This window comes from Eucyclogobius newberryi, unplaced genomic scaffold (assembly GCF_026437365.1).
Source record: "Eucyclogobius newberryi isolate DKJ021-1_F unplaced genomic scaffold, fEucNew1.0.hap1 SCAF_9, whole genome shotgun sequence".
NCBI lineage: Eukaryota > Metazoa > Chordata > Actinopteri > Gobiiformes > Gobiidae > Eucyclogobius > Eucyclogobius newberryi.
Window position 1 is genome coordinate 32,130,713 of NW_027316532.1, and position 24,975 is coordinate 32,155,687.

The following is a 24,975-nucleotide window of genomic DNA, read 5'->3' on the forward strand; positions in this document are numbered from 1 at the left end:
CTTCAACCTTGGTAAAAACCAGATAGCCAGTCAAATCTGTTATTTAGAAGGTGATAGTTTAGTGGTAGTTCTTGTAGTTGTAACTACCGTACTTCAACTGAACTCTACAAAAAATGTTTTAATTTTATGTAAAAACTGATTCTTTTCCCTTGTAATGTTATCTTAACATGCAGAATTATCCCATAACCCCAGCTGCATTTTCTGGCTCATTTGTGTTGACTCAAAAGCCAAAACCTAAATTATTGACTACAGTAGACCTCCCCTGTGAAATGATTGCTTCCTGCCTCCTCTCCCACAGACAGAGATGCAGAAATATTCTATATCCATCACAAATGACGGTGTAATCCCTCATTCGTCCAGGCGTGTTCCATTGTAGAAAAAGCTTCAGTTGTAGTCATCTGGACTCAGTTAGAAAAAATAGACGTTTCGACTCTCATCCAAGAGTCATTGTCAAAAAAAAAGAATTTAGATCGAGAACTCCGATATTAATACTGTTCTGTGACACCTGAACACATATGCAAACTGTTGGACATCTGTCTGAACACCACTTACTTTCAATTCCGGGGACAATTTTACAGACAGATTCATGGCTGTGCCATGGGCTCGCCCGTCTCTCCCATAGTGGCCAACCTGTACATGGAGCACTTTGAGAAGAAGGCACTCGCCTCATTCTCAGGCATAGCCCCAAAACTGTGTCTTCGCTATGTCGATGATACTTTTGTAACAATCAAGAAACAAGAGCTGGAAACCTTCTCTGATCACATCAATGCTGTGGACCCACATATCAGGTTTACAAGAGAAGACGCTAAGGAGAATCGCTTGGCCTTTCTTGATTGTTCCACGATCAGAGGAGAGGATGGGAAACTTCAAATAGAAGTATATAGGAAACCTACACACACGGACCAGTATCTGCTCTCCCACTACAGCACAAGCTGGGAGTGATCAGAACCTTACAACACAGAGCTCAAGGTGTGCCCACCAGCTCAGAGGGCAAGAAGAAAGAGGAAAAACATGTCCGAAATGCCCTCTCAGCCTGTGGTTAGCCCGCTTGGGCTCTCAACAGAGTGAAGAGAACCAAGAAGCAGGACAAAAGGGAAACTGAACAGAGAAGGAAGGGTGTTTCTATCCCTTATGTGTCTGGCCTGTCGGAAAAACTGCAGAGAATTTTTAGACAACACGAAGTCCCTGTTTATTTTAAACCAGGAAACACTTTAAGACAAAAACTGGTTCACCCTAAGGACAAGATGCCGACTCAAAAACAGAGCAATGTAGTTTATTCGATCCAATGCAGTGAAGAAAGCTGTAAAGAACGTTACATAGGTGAGACGAAACAGCCTCTACACAAGAGGCTCTATCAGCACAGAAGAAATACAAGTTCAGGACCTGAGAGTGCCGTGCATCTCCATCTTGAAGCCTCTAATCACTCGTTTGAAGACAGTGAGGTGAAGGTTTTAAGCAGGGAGAAAAGATGGTTTGAAAGAGGAGTCAAGGAAGCTATTTTTGTTAAAAAAGAAAGACCTTCTTTAAACAGAAATGGAGGGCTAAGATTCAATCTTCCTGGTATCTATAATGGTACACTGAACCCCTGGAAAGGTAGAGGACCAGGACATTTAGATACTAATCAGGTACTCAGGGTGGTTGAGCCAGGGTCTCACAAAGACAAAGAGGATTCTAATAGCCCATTAAAAATTCTGAATAGGCTAGCTCGGTAGATACAAGGGGGGAGTTTCTGTTGAAACTAACAACTCTTTCTACTTCAGGAAGGCTCCGCCCAATGGGCGGGTCTTACCACAGAACAGTATTAATATCGGAGTTCTCGATCTAAATTCTTTTATTGACAATGACTCTTGGATGAGAGTCGAAACGTCTATTTTTTCTAACTGAGTCCAGATGACTACAACTGAAGCTTTTTTCTACCTGCCTTTTTAACAGAGGTCTCCCCCGCTCAATGAATCGGGCACATTCTTGTAAAGTATTAGATTATTAGGAGTGAGTTGGGCAACAGCCAAAAGTAGGGGGAAAAAAGGCTCAGTGTGTTGTGGCTTTAGATGCAATGGCCTGAGGTGAAGTAAGGACAAACTAACGAAAGACCAAAGAGGAAAATGTGACAAGACGATTCATTTAGACGTTTTAGAGACTGGTTTGTTTCCTTGACGATAGACTAGTTGCTTTTATTTGCAGTCAGTGCTGAGAGTTTTGTGTGTTGTGTGTCTAAATACTTTTAGACTTTTTTCCAAGAAACTCATTCACAGGAAAAGTATTGTAAATCAACAGATCCCATGTTTGTTTTGTCATACTCCCCACATTTCCTGCCATTTCTCCCAAACTCCTTTTTAGTGGACAGTCTTGTGAAATACCTGCATCCTGTTCTTAAATCCAGATCCAAAGGAAGGTTATTTAACATTTATTCTGTTGTTGCTTTGAGACAACAAAGGACGTTTTTGTCTCTCTCCCAGGGGACGTTAGATGTGAATTAATAAACAGGGTCATTTAAGGAGATCCACTGTTGTCACACTGTGTTCTGTGCCCTCAAAGCCACAGCGTATTGCATCACATGTGGGAAAAAGCCAAGTCAAATCTTTATTTTGGGAATTGCATTTAGTTAGGAAACAGTGTTGTTTGCTTTGTGAAGTCATAAATACTTTGGGTTCATAAAAAAGTAAAGCTTTTGTTATTTTCTAGCTCTATTCTGATGAATTAACGTCACCTGGCTGAACTCTTGGTGTTGTCAGCCCTGTTGTAGTCTTAATGTACTTTACATTTACACAATTTTATTTTCTGGACTATTTCATTGTATTTTCTGTGTAGACCTCCTGGTTTTCATAGTATATGTTTTCCTTGTCCTAAATGGTAACTGCAAAAGGTAAAAGCACTACTGCAAAAATAGTGACTAACCAAAACCTTTCTCTCCCCAAGAAAATCACCTTTTGATAGTCTTGATATAAATGATTTCTCATTCATCGTTATTACACTTCCTCAAAGAATAATAAAAATATGCTGTTAGTTTTAGTCAGTTTTTATCTCAAAAGCTCATTATTTGTATATTTCTATGGGTTTTTTCATTGAATATTTTGTATATAAAAAGATCATTTACAGATATGGAATTGAATGCACTTTTCTTGACCAAACCGTTAAGACAGGTTTGATTTGATGCTGGAAATGTAAACCTTGAAGAGGGTTGAGAATTTAGCTCTTAGAAAATAATCAGCTTTATATGCATTTGCAAACTCAAGATCATAGATGAATCTGGTGTTTGGAGAAGAAAACCTTTATTACACATTTGGCCAGACTCACCACAAATGTCTCTTGTCCAATTAAGTGCAACAGAACTTGAAGAAGTTAGAAAATGTCTGGAAGTAATTCTGCCACTGGGTCTTGGCCAGGCAGTTAGGATTATATTTCTTATGCCCTTTCATGCCATGTATAGAAAGGAAAGCAGTTTTCTGATTGGCTGATGGGTGCAAAGCAGCGTGGTGTGATCCTTCATGTGTTGTCTGTCACTCACTGTGGGTCTGTGTCCGATACAGGAGGGCAGCTGTCTACACTAATGCTACAGGCCAAGTACGTCCAGGGGTTATATGGGTCACTAGTTTAAGTGGCAAACCCTCACAATGCCACTTCAGTATCATGTGAAAGGCATTATAACGTCATGTGACTTTCTGTAACCAGTGGAATTTCAAACTATTGTGTCCACAACAATAACACCAATGCACTTTGGAAATTAAACACATTTTCAGCAGTAATTAGCCATGTGACTTCCATCACATACAGTAAGTACTTTTTGTCCTGTTGCACTAAGAGGGCGGAGTGCACCAGAGCAATGACATGCGTCACAGTTTCTTCATTATTTGTACAATTTGGGAAAGAAAGCTCTTCCCCAGAGGCGTCGACCATCCTGGACTGTAACCGCAGGGCTAAAGGTTGCTCTGATTCCTCAACGTAGCTTGTCTGAGTATTTGAGCAAATGTTGTCAATCACTATATTGAAATGTATTTTGTTTATTTTTATTTATTTATTTTATTTATTTTCCAATGCTTTTTAATATTTTACTAAAGCTTGAGTGCATTTTTCCTTAATGTTCAATGGCCAGACTCTTTGACGCAGTTCAGATAACACACGCTGCCGATCCGAAAAACACAAATGTTTACTGTTCCCTTGAACATTACAGTGGGTTTGACTTCTATCCCCAATCAAAACTTTTCAAAACACGAAAAGCATGGTGTATTGCTTTGTTTTATTTCTACACGATTCAGCAAACCATTTTCTAAAACTCATACTTTCAGGGCCTTTGTCAAACTTCATCTTTGAATACATCACACTGAGTCAGAAATAGGTTATAAGTTATGTTACTCATAAGGTTAAATGTCATGATGATGAAGATCAAAGCATGACGCAACTCCTATGTTTGCTTAAGCCTTGTATAAATGTACAATAAATAGATAGATTAAAGCCAACTGAGAGTTTTATTTACTGTAGGATCAATAACAGACTTTGGCCCAAATAAATGCCACATGCTGCACACTAACTTAATGCACAAAATACCATGATACCTTAAAATCTTCAACAAATATGCCTTTTATTCTGTATTTACTAATTTGGTCACTTAATTCTTTCTTTAATGCTGTTTTGTAGTGCTACCGTCCAAACGAAGCGAACACGCAGGTTTTTGTGCTGCACAACATATGAAACTTCTTGGCCTTGGACCTACACTAAGTGAAGTATGTAGCAGCAGTAGAAGCCATCATTTCTTCATTGTTTTACGAGATGTTGCATTGTTCTGTAGGTTTGTTGTGTTGTTGTTTATTCTCATGTGATCATACAGTTTTAAAAAAAAGTTCCCCATAGAACAATAAAACATTTGCAAAGGCATTTCCCACAACATCTGCCAAAACTATTAAACAGATCAGGCCTTTTGTACTTATTGGTTCACCTTTGCCCAACTGCCACTGTCAACATTAGACATAGTGGCCTTGATTCGGATCCATTTATAACATGTAAACAAATGGGGAACATTTCCACCTACACAACACTAAACAGCTTCAGCAGATGTTTACGAACAATAACAATAGACGTAAAGCACTGCATAATCCACATAATGTATTATCATTGTTTTCACTGACCTCATGTTTTGGTTTGCCATTCACTAACAGAAGTATTAGGACACACTAGCTCATTCATCCTCTATGTCCTTATTGTGTTGTCCACAGGAGGCAGCGATGAGCCGCTCCAGGAGGACAGTGGATGAAGCAAAGACCAGCTGCCTGCTCCACTTTCACGTAGATCACCTGTTCTTCAAGAGATTCAAGTCTGTAGAGGCTGTAGTGGCACAGGTACTGTCTGTTGACGTCTGTGATCAAAGTAGTTCTTATCTCTTCTTAAGCGTTTGAAACAAAAGTTACAATATATTTTGTTTATTGCTTCTTGGTCAGGAAAAGTAGTAATAAATATCTTAGTATATATATTTATGAGACGATAAAAGAGAAAAGCCAAAGGAAAGGAAAGAAATTTAGACAAAGTGTGTCCAAAAAGTATTGGACATAGTGATTAAATATGTATTTTTCCATATTACATATTAGATCTGTGTTGTTTCACTTTAAATAATACCCACAGTCTTAAAATTCCTGTCACTCACTTTCTTCAACTAATTCTCTTAGTAGAAAATTACAATATATTTGTACCAAAAGAACCACTGTGAGGCTCTGGGCTTCATATGAATGCTGATTGCCTCATATTCCAAGGCTGAATGATGGTTGATAAAGCTTGCATAACCACTGTCTATCACTCGTGTCCATGATATTCAACTCAAGTATTCCATTTTAGGCTTAAGACACAATGGTAGTACAGTGGCGACATGTGACAGCCTCATTGGTGTAAATTTCATTAAGAGTCACTACATCTTCCTGGTGTTTGGGTCACAGAATTGAAAATAAGACCACAGCAGGATTTCCTTGGATGTCCCATGAGCGTTTCGTACTTTGTTCTACAAACCTTGAATTGTGTTGGGGTCTTTGAGTTCTATGAGTATTGGATAATGTTGCAATCAAATTTGATTATCAGTCTCAGATTAAACAAAAGAAAATACTTGTGCAAGATGTTGGCTAAATAAACATGTTCTTTATTCAGATCACTTTATATGGATACAGTATGTGATTTATTTTCATATCAAGTTAAATGTGCCGTGACCTGTGATAAACTTGGTGTTTGTCCAGGGCTGAAAAGAGTGTTTGTCCAGGGCTGGACCGGGAGACAAAATCTGGATATTTTGGTCTGGACTGCCCCCCTTCGCCATGGCGATTGCAGCTATCCACCAAAAAAAGTTCATAAACTACCAATTGATTCTATCAATGTGCTAAGCTTGCTAACTATTATTTTTGTTTATTTACTTCAAATGTAACTGGAATTTGGTCCAAGACAGGACTGATTTTCTGTTTTAATGATCCCGATGCTTCAAAAGAGTTAGTTTTAATTAATAAGAGGACTATAAATCAAAATTAAATTAGTTTAAATACTACATACAATATAATACATTTTCATCAGTACTTCCTGTTTGTGCCCACAGAGTGTGCTTGTTAAAAGGGCCCCTGATGTCTGTGCCCAGCGATGAAAGGCAGTGTGATCTAAGTGGCAAAGGGGCCCCTGAACACCGCAGGCTTCACAGAGAATAATAGCCTTTGCTCCTTTGCTGAGATCATGTCAGAAATACACTGTGCATGTTTGCGGTTAACGCTTTGATTGTGTTGCATGAGTGTAAAATTAAAACTTGGATAAAGACTGAGTCGCATAGAATGTCTTTATGTTCTTAGAAAAATGTCAGCCTTTTATTGACCAGGCTCATTTCTGCAGTAGCAGCTCACAGTCCATTCTGCCACAAACTGGGGCTGGCGCTCGTGCGTCCACAAGGACAAGGACTGGGCTGGGCCAGGGACCATATAATATGTCTGTGGACCTCTGTGATCTCAGACTAGAGCAGAGAGTGATGGAGAGCGGGTCGTTATTGTGTGATCAGGACTGTGCGGTGTCTTCAGCATAGGCCTGACAGTGCCCCCATGCCAAAACTGTTTAAAATTGTATTTAAACACACTTTATCTGGATAATTTGACTACATCAGTGTGATCGGTTTCTCACAGGTCGTTAAAAGTGATACTACGTCTTATTTGTGTTTTTTTTTTAACTCACCTCACCAGTATTTAGACTGGTTTGTTCAAGTTTGATTCAATTAAATTTATTTTTGAAACACCTGAAATCACAACAGCAGTTGCCTCGAAGGGCAAAGTGTTCAAGGACAATCATAACTCTCACAACCAAGGCTTTGGCTGCACATTAGCTACATTTGATATTAGGAAATTTGAACACTTTTCTCTAGACACCACACAAATCCAAAATAAGGATGTGTCAATGCCATTGGATTGTATATTATGAGTTGGAATGACCGAATTTGGCACACATTCTCACCACAGGGCTACCATCAATGCACAAGCTGATTGTTGGCCCAAAAGTGCTCCAGTCCAGTGGAAAATCTGCCTGTGTTGGTCTATGAAGTTGCCCACTGGACTGGCTGCATGCAATAAACATTACTACAAATTAGGGCAGAGCAAATCAAATGACAAAATGTTTTTTCCTTTCCTGATTTCTCAATTTAGAAAACATTTAAAAAGTAGAACTCACCTTTAAGACGGTGTGGCGTGAGTGTATTTCACTTAATTGAATGAAACGTTGTGATCATTGGAGTCAAAAGTACAACAGCGTCACATGAAATCCCTTTGACCACAGTTACGCTTGTATAATTACATCAGCAGTATCATCAGTACAAATTAATATCCATTAAAGCCAATGAAAATACTTTTCTTTGAACTCATTCTGCTCATCACTGCACATCTGTTTAATTTACCAGTAACAACACTTACGCAGTCAGAGCAAATGCTGATATAATTTAGCCACAGCTTCCTTCTGTTATCCTGCTGTCACCCCCTTTGCCCCGGCTTAGATTCTATATGTAAGAGATGCTGAGATGCTCCTGCCCGATGCTCTCAGGCCTGAACCCGTGATTGGCCACTCACGTGGCACTCTCAAATGGGTCTAGAGTCCTGAGGATTACGTAGTGGCAGTCAATAATGAATGCAAGTTTAAATCAACATTTTCAGATCTGTCAGGTGAAAAGTAAAAACAAAAAGGATATTTGACCTTGTAGGATGCAATTTGGCATTTATTTGTTTCCCCATATTTTTTTCTTTCAGATTGCTTCATATATTCAAGCAGTGAACGACATTTATGACAAGGTTGACTTTAACGGGATTAAGCTGGTCAACTTCAGAGTCAAGTCTCTTCATGTAAGACTTTATAACAATTGATATGACCAAAACGTCATGTAACTAATGCTTTACTGTATTACTGTATTACTTGATGAAGGTGATGACTGAAGAGGATATGGGGGACCCTTTACAGCGGCTGTACATCGGCCCAGAAAAGCTGCTTAGCCTTTACTCTGAAAATAACTGGGGAAACTACTGTCTGTCCTACCTGCTCACCAACCGTGACTACAGCGGAGTGCTCGGGCTGGCCTGGGAGGGCAAGATCGGTGAGGACAAAGCACTACACAAATATGACTATCTACACTGGTTCTCTTGGCTTGGATTTGCACATCACTTTTTCACACTTCTCAAGTGTTACAATAGACTATTATTCCTTTTCTTGGTGGTAAGCTATCCTTCAATCCTGCTGCAGCAAACTCCAGTGGGTGCAGATCAGTGAGTTCAGGGGTCTCAAAGAATGGTTTAATGGATATTTGGTTCAATTCAATTTATTTTTGTAACACCCAAAATCACAACAGAAGTTGCCTCAAAGGGCGACAGTGAAAAACAAATTAGCAAATGTCACAGTTCCACAGTGAAGGAGAGATCCGACGGACAGGCTGGCGGACGCGCTTCAATTTGCAGATGGACTGTAGCGCCAGAACCACTAACGAGGAGAAACAGTTCTTCGAGGCAGATGAAGAACCATTTCTCCAGGCAGTTGAGGAGCATCCAGGTCCACAGGTCATCATCTCCCTAAAACAGAATCACTCCACAAAGGGAATGGAAGAAGGAGAAAAACATGTCAACAGCAATAAACAGACTACAGGTGGACTAAAATATAAAATATTCTATCCATTTATCTTCTTTTGCTTATCTGGGGCCGGGTCGCGGGGGCAGCAGTCTAAGCAGGGACTCCCAGAAATCCCTCTCCCCAGACGCTTTCTTCACCTCCTCCGGGGGGATCCCGAGGCGTTCCCAGCCCAGCCGAGAGACATGGTCCCTCTAGCGTGTCCTGGGTCTTCCCCGGGGCCTCCTCCCGGTGGGACATGCTCCCGGTGGGACATGCCCGGGAGGCGCCCAGGAGGCTCCGGAACAGATACTCGAGCCACCTCAGCTGGCTCCTCTCGACGTGGAGGAGCACTGGCTCTACTCCGAGCTCCTCCCGTGTGACCGAGCTCCTCACCCTATCTCTAAGGGAGCGCCCAGCCACCCAGCAGAGGAAACTCATTTCGACCGCTTGTATCTGCAATCTTGTCCTTTCGGTCATTACCCAAAGCTCATGACCATAGGTGAGGGTAGGAACGTAGACCGACCGGTAAATAGAGAGCTTTGCCTTTCGACTCAGCTACTGCCTGAGGGATAATAGCCCCTAGAGCAGCGTAGCTGCAAAAATGTAGGTTTTTAATAAAAACCCACATTTTATTATAATTATTATTATTTCTGTTCCTAACTGGCCTGACCGTAAGCTATTTCAAAGAGGAATGTTTTAAGCCTGCTCTTAATGAAGAGACTGTGTCGGCCTCTTCAATAGACAGGGAGCTGATTCCTTAGCACAGGAGCTTGGTAGCTTAACGCTCCACCTCCTACTGTGCAGTATTTTGGTCAATGAAAGCACTTTATTGGGTGAATGCTCAAACCCCTGAGACACAGCTGCCCTAAATTTATGTTGTGTTAATGAATTAACACTTCACTGAATAAATCCAAACGCAGGATTGATTGATTGATTATTTATTAATATAAATACATAGATATTCTCAAACGATGACATTCATTAGAATAATACAGATCCTTTCTCCATTTATTTGACCATGTCATTGTAAAAATATTTGTACAGTGAAAAGAAATGACAATGTTTATAGTTTATTGCAATGTATCTACAAAAACAGTCATAAATATTCCAATCTGACCGGTTATATTTAAAAAGACAATATAAAATAGTTGTTCTATGTGGCTCTAAATCTGTCTGTGCTCTCCTTCCTCTGCAGCCTGTTGTGAACTTGCCAAATGACACATTCAAAACTCCACAGAATAAACAATGAGATCAGTGATGGGCTGGATCAGACTAATGCAATAGCAAAAGCATGTATTGTTCTAAAGATGTGTAGCGTAACATAGATATTTGCTTGATTGTGAAATGCACATCAATAATAAAATAATCAACTGGTACTAAATATTTAAAAACGTTGTACAGCTCAGTGAATCTTTGTGATTTGCTTTTTGGTTTAAAATAAACTACAAACAATATGTAAAAGATATATGTGGTCGTATAACGTCCATCCAAAATAAGAGCAGTGAAGCCGTGTTATTTTGGCAAGTGAAGACAAAAACAAAACGTGAGTGCAATCCTCAATTAAAATTCCTCAGTGGTTCTACTGTGAAGCTGCCACTGTGTTCAACGCACTTAACATTCTTATCTGATAACAACTTTTAAAGTGTATTGTAAAAAAAATACACAACCCTTTGACACAACCCATTTGACACAACCCATTAAAAAGTGTTGTCTAAAATTGTACCTTTCTACACAGTACTATTTAGAGATTGGCAAAATAGAAAATTGATTTCTCGATATTATATTGGAGAATATTTTCAGACAATATTATGTCAATCCAACAGAAATGAGTTAAAACCCATCTTTACATGTATTAGTTGAGGTTTATGTATCAGACACATTTGAAATATATGTAAATCATCATAACCTTTTTAATTTTAATTTTGATTAGCTCTTTTGGTAGTTTTTTTATTTTATTAAACAATATACTCTATATTTTGCACATCTTCAAAACAACATTCACAATAGTCTGATTTTGTTGTTGTTGTTGTGTTGCTTTTAATGACGGTTGGCAGCCAACTGAAAGGGTGTATTATGTATATGTATATAAGAGAGAGAGAAAAAAGAGAGAGAAAGAGACAGAGAGAGGAGCTTCACAATATTATGTAAATTTGAATGTGTTGCCTACCAACTATCCTCATTGTGACATATCAAAAGCTGCTCTGCTTGATCATGTGACACATTTTAGGCTTTTGATTGGCCAAACAGAGGGGTGTGAGAGTAGACCACCTCAAGTGACATGTGATTAGGCCCTAATGACTAACAAAATTAAAGATGGGCCTAAACATGTTAAGCAGTGCCTGCTAACAGCATGCCTCGCGCCCTCCGTGCCACATATTTCACGTGAGCAACACAAACTACATTGTGGGTGACAATGGTGTGACTTTTGAATCACAAGACCAGCCACTATCAGCCCAGACATAAACTTGGATAATGTTTGACTTCGGACAGACTTCATACGAGGGCACGTGCAGAGGTTTATTGTCAGTCTTGGGTAATATTGAAGGTCTTTCACCGGGACAACATAAACTCTGAGACCTCCGAGACCCTGCAGCAGCTTTGGAGATATAATAATGCTCACGCACAACCCCCACCCGTCATGGCGCTGACCTCTTCAAGGCCGTGCTATACATCAGGGTGGGGGTTGTACTACTCTAGTTTTCATGCCAGTGAAATTCCTGGCCCCTCTGAAACTAACGGTAACAGATGTATTTTTCCACACAAAACCTTAGTTCCTGTTTGTGTCAGGTGGACATAAAGTTCAACAACTAGATCGTCGTATGTTGGCAACTGACAAGAGTATCTTATTTCTCGGACCACCACTCAATGTTTGAAGAAACTTTGCCTTCATGTGCAGCTTGTTTACTAATCCACAAACTTTTTTGTGAATCCATTAGATAAGGACCCTTTAGTGACCCCTTTTGGCAATATAAGAAATGATTTGGGGTTTTTATTTGGTTTATTTGTTTTTGATTGATTGATTGATTTGTTGTCCCTTGGCAGACATCTCAGAAGACAGTCACAGTACATTACAAATACACAGAATGCAGAATAATGAAAGGCCAGTTGAAAGTGCCATAACATATATATTTTTTGTATTTCCACTACTCTGTCCTGTCCAATAAAGCTTACAAGCCAAACAATTATTTCAAATAAATCCAAGTTCTACAAACACAGCTGAATGTATGATTTAAAAGTGGCAAGAGTTCTCCTATTGTCAGAGGAAGGCAATAATAAATCCCTTTGACAGACAGAGCCTCGAGCCGTGGCCCATCCCACTAAAATCAAGTTATTCTAAAATAAAAATTCAGATAAATTCTGTAAGGATTAAATAAAACGTTATATATTAATTTCTATTATGATACACTGGTTTCCCATTGTGACTTCTACTGCTCAAATGTGTCTCGCTCTTTATCTCAAATTATGCCATTTCATTATTTTCTAGATTTATAAAAATATCTAAATCCTGAACCCTCTGTTGATCCACTAAGGAGGAGCAATTAATAATTGTTTTTAGTTGGAAATTAATAACATATTTACAACAATTGTCAGATATGTGTGTAATAATGGGTCATGAATTAAGCTAAGGTCATTGAACTTCGAACTGCTCAGAGAAGTACAGTACAGCAAACCTGACATCACTTCCTTTGGAGTTATTGTATGGTTCCAGGAATTCTGTCTGTCTGGTGTTACCAGCGGTCATATAACACGCTGGGCTTGTTTTTGTTCTAAATTAAAACGTGATACTGGCACAAACTGTCTTTTTTCTGAAGCCTTCTCTTTTACTCTTCTGTTTGTTGTCAGAGTCTGTTTACGTTGGCTGAAAAGAGACTCTGGAATAGTCCCTTAACCATGTGCAGTGCTCTCGATGCATTTATATATTGCTCCACTCATTTAAAAGAGTCGAAGTTTGTGCAAATGTGTCATTCTGGTCACAAGCTGCAAGTAATCTAAATTGTTAGTTTCTTCCTACCATGTTTATCAAGCAAGCAAATAATACAAGTCTTTCATTTGGGGTTCTTTCCGTGGAGAAGACAAGGAAAAAGAGAGAGAGGAGGGGATTAAAACCTGCTCTGCCAACAACCACAACCTCCAAAAGTAAAGCTCTTTCTAGGAAATCCAGCTCTTTGAATAGCACGTTGGGGGGACCATTTTAGGTCAAAAGAAAGAAATCTTGATGAACATTCACAGGGGAATCCCAACATAGTAGTAGTAGAACGTTCATGGAAACTAAAGCACACTTGAGGGGTAGCGCCAGTGCATAAAGAAGTATTTATCAAATGTATTGCATTTATCCAAACTTGCAATGTTCCAGCCAATGAAGTAGCAGAGAGCAACAACAAAACTGGTAGCTCTTAATACATTATTTTTTTCTTGATGGCTATTTGATGTTGTTGTTATGTTGTTGCTTTATTAGAAAGGACAGTAAATACATGAAACTACGTGTGAGAGACATTAGCCAAACACTGAAATTCAAGCCAAAAGAGCCAAGTTGGTAATAACGACACAAATGCCTTAAACCTCTACATCTTCGAGCACAATCCTTGTCTTATTGGTTACTCTATTAAACAGTATCATAGTGACAGTGAGCTTGTTTTTGTTTGGATTCGTATAGAAGCCTCTCTCACATCCAGGACGTCACCCGTGGGCTCACCGTGTTAACACAAACAGAGGATTGCGTGTGATCCAGATGCCCACAGCTGGTTCCCACAGTTCTCAATGCCACATAGTAACCTCCAATTCTCCGAAACTGGCCTGAATACCTTGATAGACATGCACCTCGCAAACCAGGCAAAGCCCCCTCCACCCCTACAGACTACATTGAGAAAGACTTGTTACGTAAAATTTCACGTGATGCCATGAGATGTGCAGGGACTTCCTACAGGTAAACTCTAATCAACTGTGAACTGGAAAATGCTGTGGTTGATTGATGACTCTGGTCTCCTGGGAGTGAAACTGTGAGACTGTTGTTAGACTGCAGTTTACATGACTCTGTACATGAGTCAGTTTCCATGTGCCCAGTCAGCCACCAAGGCCCCTCAGTCCGGTATCATATGTAATGATAAATACTATGGTAATTGTTTTGTATGAAAAAGTTTAAATGTGCACTTTGATCACCCTTACTGATCATTTGCTACAGACAACCATTTTGTGACGTCAATGTTTGATGCCATCTCTGGTAATAATTTTTGATGCCATAATATTAACTTTGACTTACCAACACAGCAGCCAAGATTATTTGTTCTAGGATACAACACACATGCACACAACACATCAGATGTGGTCCTGTCATTAGTTAGGCTTAAGGTGCTGTCATATCTATCCCAGTGTTTCTGTGAACAAATCCAGTTGTTAGTCATTATAAGAAATGTTTTGGATCATTAAATAAAGCTTGACAAAGGAGAAACAGACCAGTGGCTCTGTGTTGTGAGAGAGGCTCTGTTTGTACCTCCCCAGACTGGGCCTCAGTGGTTGATAAGGTCTCAGTGGCACTGTGGAGGTATTTCCAGTAGCTTGAGGTCTGTTATGCAATGAGATAATGCTGTGACAAGACCTGCATTTATGTAACTGGACATGCTGAATCTGCAGCCAAATGTTTCCTCCCAAAACCTGTGTGTGCAGGTAACTGGGGAGGGATCTGCTCGGGCTACATGAAGCTGAGAAACGGCCAGTACTCAACTCTGAACACAGGTCTGGTCACGATTCAGAACTATGGACAGTTCCTGCCGCCACGGCAGGTGCAGCTGACTCTCGCCCACGAGCTCGGACACAGTTTGGGAGCACCGGTCAGTGGCACTTTTGAAATTCATGTATTTATTTTATAAAAATGATAATAATACTAATACATAAACTAACCCACATGACGTTACTCTGCGCTGATCCAGCTAGGGTTCTCTGAATAGTTTGTCTTTACATTCTGACATCACAATGGAGCAGTTTTTGCCCACAGTGGACCTTGTTCTTTATTGAATGGTCTGAATGTCCAAAAAATAGGTGTCCTTAGCGTTCATTGGTTAGTCAGGAAAAACAAACACAGGTAGACTCTCAGTCATTGCTATCAAAATAACTTGGTCACATTAATTTCGAAATAGTTGTTCTTGTGCAAACAGACATATTGTGGGACATATTGTGCCTTTGGACTCGCCAACCACAAATAACAAACATACGTTTATAGATCTGTACTGCATACACTAGCGGTGTGTGAATGCCCTCTCAGAGTCTGACCTCCCAGTTATTTATGTTTTGCAGATTCCATGGGCTGAAATAAGTTGTGTTGCACTATAGATGACGCTGGATGTTTCCAATGTGACTTAAAAAACATTATAGATGATCTTCTTTATCTCCAGCATGATGAGGGGTCTAATTGTGGTAACCTGGGTTCATCAGGAGGGAAAGGACAATACCTAATGTTTCCTCACGCCTCAGACGAGTTCCGGGAGAACAATGATAAGTTCTCGCCCTGCAGCATCAAACACATAAGTAAAGTCCTGAATCTGAAGAAAGATAACTGCTTTGTGGGTAAGAACCGCACTGTCCTCTCAGTGTGATGCAAAACCTGTGTGTTTGATGAACTGTCTGCTCCTTTTGGTCAGTCAGTGATCAGCCCATCTGTGGGAATCTGCTCGTGGAGGAAGGTGAAGAGTGTGACGTGGGACACAATGACACAGACCTCTGCTGCTACAGTGCAAAGGAACGTCTTGAACTCCAGTGTCGCCTGAAGCCTGATAAACTCTGCAGGTATCAATTAGACATGGGATCATTGTACTGACTTGTTGTGTGCTTATTCACAATGCGGTGTCAGAGATCAAAAGTATTTGTTTGTACTGTATGTAGTTCTAAATTACACTTCCCTCCATCAGAATGTGCTCAACCATAATCACTATCATGCTTGACTCCTCCCATAGTCCTAGCCAAGGCCTTTGCTGCAGACCGGACTGTGGATTTAAGTCCTCGGATCGTGTTTGTGATGAGGAAACAGACTGTCAGAAGGAGAGTGTGTGTTCGGGACTGTCCGCTCGCTGCCCTGCTCCCAGCCCCAAAGAAAACCTCACAATCTGCAGCCAGGGCACTCGTGTCTGCCTGAACGGGGTGAGACCACTGCACCTCTGACTGCAGGGCCAATGCCACTGGGCAGCCAGATAAATACATATAAAGCACAGTACAGCTGATGTGGAATCAGAAGTGCACCACTATGGAGTTGTTATTCATTTTAAGTTGACTTTCATTCAAAACAATGATTATAATTTACATACTGTACTATGTATGGTTTGTGGTATTTTATAATGTTATTTGTGTTGATTGTATAAGGGGGGAAACTATTACAGTACATTCTAGGTATAAGTACAATGGCTTACCCCTCTTGGCCAAATTAGTGAATAATTAATGGTTACCTATGCTTTATTGAGATTTTTGTTGGCAGTGTTACAAATACACAACAAGAGTACTTTAAATTGCAGTTATTTATTAAAAGCTACTGCTTGTCATTATGTGGTCATCTTTTCATCTGGATATTATTCCCTTTCAAAACAACCAGAGCAAAAACAAAACGGCAAACCTTTGACCTCATAAAACAAAATGTGTGCTTTTCAAGAATTTGTTCTCAAATTCATCTTTATCAGTTTTCTCTTAAATGTTATGTTTCTATTGCGGATTTCACAGTGGGAATTAGCTCCAGCTGTGTTAGCTCTAAACATATTGACCTCCCGAGGAGCAGAGTGTGTGCAATTCTTTAATAACAGACTTATGAGGAGACATGTGAGCAATGGGACACAAACATCTGTCCCGAGGTGGAGTTTCATTTTTAGATGATTTATTTATTTGTATTAGGCTGGAAACATTTATATTTCCTAGAAACAAACGGGAAAACAGAAAAAACCTTTGGAGGTATTCAGAGTAATCAGTCAAAAACTGCAAACCAGATTAGTAAACAAGACTAAACACATACATATTTGAGTGCATACATTATGAACAAATCTGCTGTAATCCTCTACTCATTCATTCTTCATTCACTCATTTATTTTCTAACTAAACCAAATAATTTTATATGTCACAAAATATGATTTATAGTGGTGTTTATTTGGATATATTGCTGTTTCCAGGTGTGTGCAGAGTCTGTGTGTGTTCGACACAAGCTGCAGCATTGCGACTGTCCCGGAGACTCAATGAACGAGAAATGCCACGTGTGCTGCCAGGAGCCTGGTAACAACACATGCATAAGTCCAGGGAATGTGTTTACACTCTGTCCTCCAACATCTCTGTCTAACACCGCAGAGGTCTCTGAGGCATCAGTTTTCCATTTAAAAACAACAACAACAACTACAAAGAGACATAATGTGACTTTGTTGAGCAATATGAATGACACACAAAGACAGAAATGTGATTAAAGAGTTCACCATTATTATTCTTATGTATTATGTTGTATTGTAGTGTCTGTCCAAACTAAATATACTGTAATATATGAATCAGTCTCTTTCATTGCAGCATATTACCTGCCTCTGTGCAGTAATTAACCATCAGCAGTCAAGAACCTTAGCTTGTGTTTACATAATATTAATGGGTTGCTTAACAGTTCATTTCAATGGTTGTGGTTTTCATTGATTTGGACCCTTGTACACCTTGAAGCAGTATCCACAGTAAACATATCAGTCTTTGCCTCTTTTACTCACCTGTATGTGCAGATCAACCACAGACATGTGCCAGCACCACCTCCTCAGTGTTGTCCCGTCACTTCCAGAGAAAAGCGCTGCCTCTTGTGGGTGGTGCTCCGTGCTCAGGGAATCAGGGTTATTGTGACAAGTTCCAGGTGTGTCGTTTGCTGGATGCGGACGGGCCCATCGCCAGACTCAAAAACTCCTTTCTGCACCTGGATGACTTTGAGGACTTAGGAGAGTGGATGAAGGTGACAGAAAAAGTACATTTAAATCATATTAGGAAATAAAATCAGAGATGTTAGTGCTTTGCCTTGAATGTTCTACGGGATGGAACAATACTAAATTAATATTGTTAAATTAAATTAATGTATCTCCACCAAAACAAGCAGGTGACGCCACTAAGCTATGTTACAGGTCAGATGTGTGGAGAGGAGACTTTGCTCACATGTGGTTTGTGTCGCAGCTGGCTGATCCCCATCAGAAAAGTTACTTAGTGCACCTTTAAACAAAGTGTTGATTAATTTGACAGAAGTCTCCACCTGCCGTTGTCCATCATTTTGTGTTCATTTTTACTTGCCTATACTTGCACCCTCAAAAAGTAAAACAAAAATGTACACTTATTGTGCAGTTTAGAATCATTTTGAAACTCACTGTGTATATATTTCCAGTTGTGTGATAGTCTTTGTCTTGTGTGCAGTCCACAGCCTGGGTCACTTCTTGGGGTGAAAGTGCACAGTAGCTTTGCAGGTTCACTCTCCTGAGAGCGTGGAGAATTAGGAATGTGCTTTTAGCAGAACGCTCCTTCAGGGTTATCTGCTCATTTTACAGAAATGTTTTGGGAAAAGCCATAATTACATTCCACTTATTTTGTCTATTTCAGTGGATTACAGTCGTTGTTCTGTAATTCTGGGGGGAAGAAGCGCAGCTCAATTTGTCAATGAACTATCTCCAAAACATTTGATTGTTTTGTAACTGTTTAATAGTTTGAATGTCTAACTTTCTGTTGGTTAAATGTGCAGTTTTGTGAAGCCATGTGAGGCGACTGCTGTTGTGATTTTGGGCTGTACAAAAATATGATTAATGTAATCATTCATATTATGCGTCCTTCCAGGTTTATTGGTGGGCCATCCTGCTGACTGTGGCGGTTGTGTCTGCCATGATGGGATGCATTGTTTGCCTCTGTAGCCGAACTCTGGACACCAGTATTTTGAGATGACTATTTTCAACAAAGCAACTGCGTAGGACCAGCACAACGATTGGTTGATGTTTTGACACTCAGGGTTCACCTTTCTTCAACCTGGTCATCTGATGTGTTTGACGTCTTTGGAAGGAATGCAGACAGCCGCATGTGCTGTGGAAAAAGTTGCTGTCATCTATGAACTGTATGGGTCACGAAACAGTACACTGGGCTTCAGAGAGGACCACCTGTTGCAAGACTGCTGCTTGTGCTGAGCCGCTGTGGCCTTGTGCCTGATATGAACTTTATTAAGTGTTTTAACAAGATTTTGAATACAAAAGTGAGCAAAGATTACAATACATCTATGACTGGATTTTTTTTTTTTTTTTTTTTTTAAATAAAGCTAATAACGACTTCAGTTGTATGCTTCCTGATTTTGTCTATTTTGTCTATTGTCTTTTGGGTCACCTTGACACAAATCATCCTAAATGCAAGGACGTGAAGAAAATATATAGTTTAGTTTGGGCAATTTAACATTTCCTGCACATTTTAATCAAAAATAAGTGAAGCACTGATAAAAGAAATATTGAGAAAACACACACAGCCTTGAGTTGTGAAATCTAAACGATAAAGGTAAATTTAAGATAGTAAAAAAAAAAATCACATGATATTTTGTGCTGTCATAAATTTATTTGGTGATTATTTACACATTTACAAAACAAGTCATTAGAAAATACAATGTACATGTTGCAAAAGTTGTGAAATATATTTTTTTACACAAAGAGTGTATGACGCTTCAAACATGTTTCTGTTTTCAGTGCAAATGTTTAAGGTCACAATAATACAGTAGTTACTCCTGAAGGTGACATACAACAGTCCCCTGGGTCCACAGAATTAGAAGCAGCATATATTTTGTGGACTAATGGTGACATAAGGCACACTGAATAAAAGCCCTCGAACAATGCAAAGAGCCACAGTGGTGAATGCTTTAAAAGGCATAACTTACATAAAGTGTAACATGTTCAGAATCCTTAAAGACTGCTTTACCTTCTCCTGGGGTGCAGTCTGTGCAACTTCAGTAACAGTTGTTTTAATAAATACATATTTACAAGCAGGACTGAAGTACCTCCAGAACACTGTAGACTGTACAGTATATATTCTTGTCACTGGTAAACTCCGATACTTACATTGGGCAAATCAACTGTGCTTTTTTATTTAAACAAAAAATACGAAACAAAACAAACATATCACAGTATGTATAATATTTACAGGGGTTGTTTTAAATATAACTCTCTAATAATGTATAAAAAAAAAATGTCAAAGGTGTTTGTATAAAGGTGTATAAATTATAAGTGCTGACAGAATGAACATCATCTTCAGGACGTGAGACGAACTCTATTGACAGAAGAAATGTCAGTTTAAGTCTAAAAACATCTTTGTTCTCACGTCTTCTCACCTTTTTGATGCTCTCCTCCAGGCATCTTTACACTTTACAAATGTCAGTTCTTGGTTTATGCTGTGAGCTTCAGGGTCTTTCAGACAAAAGACTAACCTGAGAGACAAAAGCATAGATTTGATAGTATTGAATAGTTCAAGACAATGATAGAGTTATTTTTATCAGAAAAAACTGCTTACTTTTGCTGAGTCTCTCCTGCTCTGATTCGGATCCGATGGACCTCTATGCCGTTGCCTCGGTCATCACCGGACCACCAGGATGAAACCATCTTCAGCATGTTTGAAGCCGACCAGCCATTTGCCTCCTCCCATTTAAACTTCAACATCAGCAGATCGCCAATATCCTTCTCAGTCACCAGTAGAAAAGAGTTTGTCCTGTTGGCTATTTTCTCCTTTCTGCCAATCAGGGACCACACATATTATCATTATGTTATTATATACATTTTTTAAATTATGTACTATTTTGAATTTTTTTTTTATTTCATGCGAAAAGTGTAAAATGTACATGAAATGGCAAAAAATCTAATTTTTTAACTCACAGTTTGAGCTCGATGTTTTCAGCCTCTTCTTTGGTTCCATAAAGTGAGACAGTGAGTGATGGGTCCATCTCAGAGTGGTTCACTTGACTGGCGAAATGAACCTTCAGTTGATAGTGATACACTGAAAAATCACAGAATAAAATATTGTAGACCATAACCATATCCTTAGGAGGACTAGGAGTGGGTGGTATTAAGCTAATTTTGTATCATCAAATATGTATATATATATATATATATATATATATATATATATATATATATATATATATATATATATATATATATATCAAGGGTGTATGGGAGTTTGCCCAACCAGTCCACATGTGCTTTGTGGATCTGGAGAAGGCTTTTGACCGTGTCCCTCGGGGTGTCCTTTGGGGGGTGCTCCGGGAGTACGGGGTCCGGGGCCCTTTGCTCAGGGCTGTCCGGTCCCTGTATGACCGGAGCAGGAGCTGTGTTCGCATTGCCGGCAGTAAGTCAGACCTGTTCCCAGTGCATGTTGGACTCCGCCAGGGCTGCCCTTTGTCACCGGTTCTGTTCATAGTTTTTATGGACAGAATTTCTAGGCGCAGTCAGGGGTCGGAGGATGTCCGGTTTGGGGACCACAGGATTCCACCTCTGCTGTTTGCAGACGATGTTGTCCTGATGGCTCCATCCAACATGGACCTGCAACATGCACTTGGACGGTTTGCAGCCGAGTGTGAAGCGGCTGGGATGAGAATCAGCACCTCCAAATCCGAGGTCATGGGTCTCGACCGGAAAAAGGTGGCTTGCCCTCTCCAGGTGGGCGGGGAGTCCTTGCCCCAAGTGGAGGAGTTCAAGTATCTCGGGGTCTTGTTCACGAGTGAGGGAAGTATGGAACGTGAGATCGACAGGCGGATCGGTGCAGCGGCTGCAGTGATGCAGTCGCTGCATCGGACCGTTGTGGTAAAGAGGGAGCTGAGCCGAAAGGCAAAGCTCTCAATTTACCGGTCGGTCTACGTTCCTACCCTCACCTATGGTCATGAGCTTTGGGTAATGACCGAAAGGACAAGATCGCGGATACAAGCGGTCGAAATGAGTTTCCTCTGCTGGGTGGCTGGGCGCTCCCTTAGAGATAGGGTGAGGAGCTCTGCCACATGGGGGGGGGGGGCTCGGAGTAGAGCCGCTGCTCCTCCACGTCGAGAGGAGCCAGCTGAGGTGGCTCGGGCATCTGTTCCGGAGCCTCCTGGGGAGGTGTTCCGGGCATGTCCCACCGGGAAGAGGCCCCGAGGAAGACCCAGGACACGCTGGAGGGACTATGTCTCTCGGCTGGCCTGGGAACGCCTCGGGATCCCCCCGGAGGAGTTGGAGGAAGTGTCTGGGGAGAAGGAAGTCTGGGAGTCCCTGCTTAGACTGCTGCCCCCGCGACCCGGCCCCGGATAAGCGGAAGAAAATGGATGGATGGATGGATAAACTAGCATATTATCAGCAATTAGAGATGACAGATCCCCAATCTCGATTGAAATGTGATTGATTGCACATCCTTATTCAGGACAACATACATTTTATTTTTAGTAGACTGACCTCTAAAAGGCATGGAGGATCTGGTCATGGTGTACATTTGCACGTTCCTTGGTTTGCGGACTATTGCGGTGTCGTAGCCCACGGCGTTACAGTTACTTTTGCGGCAGTTGAGGCACATGCCGCGGTTAAATACGTCGTTACTGCTGCACCTGTAGGCCCTGGCCGCCTCCTTCTGGTTGAGCAGAGAGTCAATGAACAGGTGAATGGAGCGCTCATGTTCACACTTCACTGCATCACTTATAGCTGTAAGAAATGCATTGATTTTGTTTTAGGGTCTGCAGTGATAATGAAGGTTTAAATGTTGTAGAGCCACTTACCAAACAGGCCAAAGTTAGCTACTTTCTCCAGGGACCCTCTGAGGTTGCAGCCCGGCTGGAACCTGCCTCCGTTGGGGTAGATGTCTACGTGGCCCACAGGCTGCTGGATGCCGATGCTGAGCCCCAGAGAGCCTCGTGTGAAGGTGTGCAGGACGTCCACAAAGTGAGCATCGTCTGGAGACAGACGTCTGTGTGCATGCTCACCCTCGAAGTCTGGGCCAGCCGGGTCCAGGCCTGAGCACAAATACATGTGAGAATACAACCAGCACAACTCATCGCACATATTCATTTAATAGAATTCTAACCAGTAATACGTCCAACTTTATTGTTTGCATGACTTCCTGCAAACCCTGCCACATGAGCTCCAAGACTGTAACCAATGAGGTGCAGGTTGTCAAAAGGCATGTTGGTGGCTTCCTAAAAGTAGCAATAAAAGTTAAGCATAAACAAAGATGTAATGATGAAAATGCACTACTATCAACAGAACTTAAGCACTAGTTTCAATTTTTTGTAGTTTAATTCTTGTACAGCTGCGTGCTGACCTTGAGCCAGTCGATGAAGTGGGCGATCTCCTGCCCCACGACCTTGGTGTTCTGAGCTGCCACAACATAGTGGTTCTGGGCAGTGTTGAGCCAGTCCACCACAATGACGTTAGCCGTCTGCTCTCTCTCATAAAGGGCTGTCACCAGTTTAGCCACCCAGCTTTCAAACATGCCACTCAACTGATGAAATGAGAGGAAGAAAAAAGTGTCATTAGGAGGAATTAACAAAAGATGGTGCTTGGATAAATAAATATGATCCTAGTAGAGTAAACAACAGTTATCACTTGGGTTGGTGAGAACATGATTGTGCTTGTCAGTTATGTTCCTGTTTTGGCCGGAATGCTCCAGAAACATGAGACAGCGCAAACAAAGGCCTTGGAGCAGTAGCGGGAGGCAGGTTCAGACTGGCTCATGTCACGTGTGCTCACCGTCCAGCCGTGGATGACTAAGAATGTTTTGGCGGTGCTATTGAAGGCGCAGGCTGAGAGCGACTCTGCTTTTCCAGGGGTGATGAAGCACAGGTCATCATCAGGATGGGATGGTTTACGCAAAGAAAACCTGACCATACTTCCATTGGGCTCATCTCTGTGTTCGAACAAATCCTTGACAGGGTCCAAAAAATTACCTGTTAGACAAAGTGCACAGTTAAAGGCTGAAAACAATGTAGAAATGTGGTCATAGCAAGGGTTTGGTCTTGTTTGATGTTATGAGGGTGGGAGGTCTGAGACACCTAACTAGCTCACTGAGTGACTGCTTCCAATAAGCTGTGGCCCCTGGAGGCCCCTCGGTTAATAGGCTTCCACCTTAGAAAAGATCGGCGTTCAGGGTTAGGGGGGTTCACTTGGCCAGACTGAGCTCCATGGAAACAACCAGTAGTTTTACTTTGTTCTTGCCACATCACCGACAATAATTTGCACAACTGAGTGCAGCCTGAGTCAGCTGACGCCCCTGGGAGCCGCGTGGGGGCTGGGATCAGACACAAAACAGACGTGTGCAAGGATGCTGCACAGAGGAACCTTTATGCTTCTGAAATGCTTGGCTTTGTTGTTACTATTGCACATGCATTTGTAAGTACACATCGCTGGCCACGCAGTGTAGAAACTAGAAACACTTTCTCCACAGCAGGAAGGGCTGAGAAGTGCACGTCATGGGGACTTCATTGACATTGGAGAAGGCGCCGGGCAGAACTTATTTTAAACCGTGCAGTGATGTGGACACTGACCCGATAAAGGTCGGCAAACTGCTGCTGCTCCAAACACTTTCACCATGCACATTTATAGTTCTCTTATTCATGCAAATGTTCGTCTACAAATGGTCACTTTTATCAGAGTGATCCTGTAAAGCTGAGCTGGAAACTTACTAAAAATAGAGTCGGTGAGCTCTTCTTCCAGGGACGTCACATTCTGCACAGCTCCATTCAAGACCAAAAAGTAAAGAAAGCAAACTATCCACGCTTTCATCTCTTTGACAGAAGAATCGGTTCAACCAACGTTTCAACTGAATCACGTGGTCGCAGTGGGGTAAAGTTGCACTCGTGCGCGATTCCGTGCGTCCCGTCCCGGCACAGAGCTGATTTCTGAAGCACCTTGAACTGTCCGCGTCTTAAATAGCACTTCTCACGAACCATTG

At 41.1% G+C, this 24,975-nt stretch overlaps 3 protein-coding genes across 3 annotated transcripts in view; 2 read left to right on the forward strand and 1 right to left on the reverse strand.

Moving 5' to 3' along the window:
• Positions 1 to 19,326, forward strand: part of LOC140354459 (disintegrin and metalloproteinase domain-containing protein 10) — a 28,305-nt gene extending 8,979 nt beyond the window's left edge. Inside the window, exons 5-15 of the mRNA XM_072439505.1 lie at positions 4,633 to 4,718; positions 5,208 to 5,330; positions 8,235 to 8,327; positions 8,407 to 8,575; positions 14,743 to 14,906; positions 15,468 to 15,639; positions 15,714 to 15,858; positions 16,026 to 16,209; positions 17,220 to 17,319; positions 17,799 to 18,019; positions 18,883 to 19,326. Of these exons, the coding sequence (XP_072295606.1) occupies positions 4,633 to 4,718; positions 5,208 to 5,330; positions 8,235 to 8,327; positions 8,407 to 8,575; positions 14,743 to 14,906; positions 15,468 to 15,639; positions 15,714 to 15,858; positions 16,026 to 16,209; positions 17,220 to 17,319; positions 17,799 to 18,019; positions 18,883 to 18,987 (1,562 nt within the window). The 3' untranslated portion in view covers positions 18,988 to 19,326. The remainder of the gene's footprint in view (positions 1 to 4,632; positions 4,719 to 5,207; positions 5,331 to 8,234; positions 8,328 to 8,406; positions 8,576 to 14,742; positions 14,907 to 15,467; positions 15,640 to 15,713; positions 15,859 to 16,025; positions 16,210 to 17,219; positions 17,320 to 17,798; positions 18,020 to 18,882) is intronic.
• Positions 1 to 24,975, forward strand: part of fam32a (family with sequence similarity 32 member A) — a 139,984-nt gene that overhangs the window by 76,579 nt on the left and 38,430 nt on the right. The window lies entirely within an intron of this gene.
• On the reverse strand, positions 19,619 to 24,957 carry LOC140354460 (lipoprotein lipase). Its single transcript, XM_072439507.1, has 10 exons — positions 24,707 to 24,957; positions 23,775 to 23,971; positions 23,347 to 23,526; positions 23,110 to 23,221; positions 22,805 to 23,038; positions 22,488 to 22,730; positions 20,943 to 21,063; positions 20,584 to 20,799; positions 20,405 to 20,500; positions 19,619 to 20,343 (listed from the first exon to the last, which is right to left on the reverse strand). Exons 1-10 carry the CDS (start codon positions 24,804 to 24,806, stop codon positions 20,325 to 20,327), a joined length of 1,518 nt encoding a protein of 505 aa, XP_072295608.1. The 5' UTR covers positions 24,807 to 24,957; the 3' UTR covers positions 19,619 to 20,324.

What these genes read in the sequence shown, in the direction of transcription:
- LOC140354460 (XM_072439507.1), bottom strand. Translation starts at nt 24,806, where the DNA reads ATGAAAGCGTGGATAGTTTGCTTTCTTTACTTTTTGGTCTTGAATGGA. An exon ending in GCTCACCGACTCTATTTTTA is followed by an intron (nt 23,972 to 24,706) that starts GTAAGTTTCCAG and finishes TTTGTCTAACAG; the next exon opens with GTAATTTTTTGGACCCTGTC. An exon ending in AGCTAACTTTGGCCTGTTTG is followed by an intron (nt 22,731 to 22,804) that starts GTAAGTGGCTCT and finishes CATTTCTTACAG; the next exon opens with CTATAAGTGATGCAGTGAAG.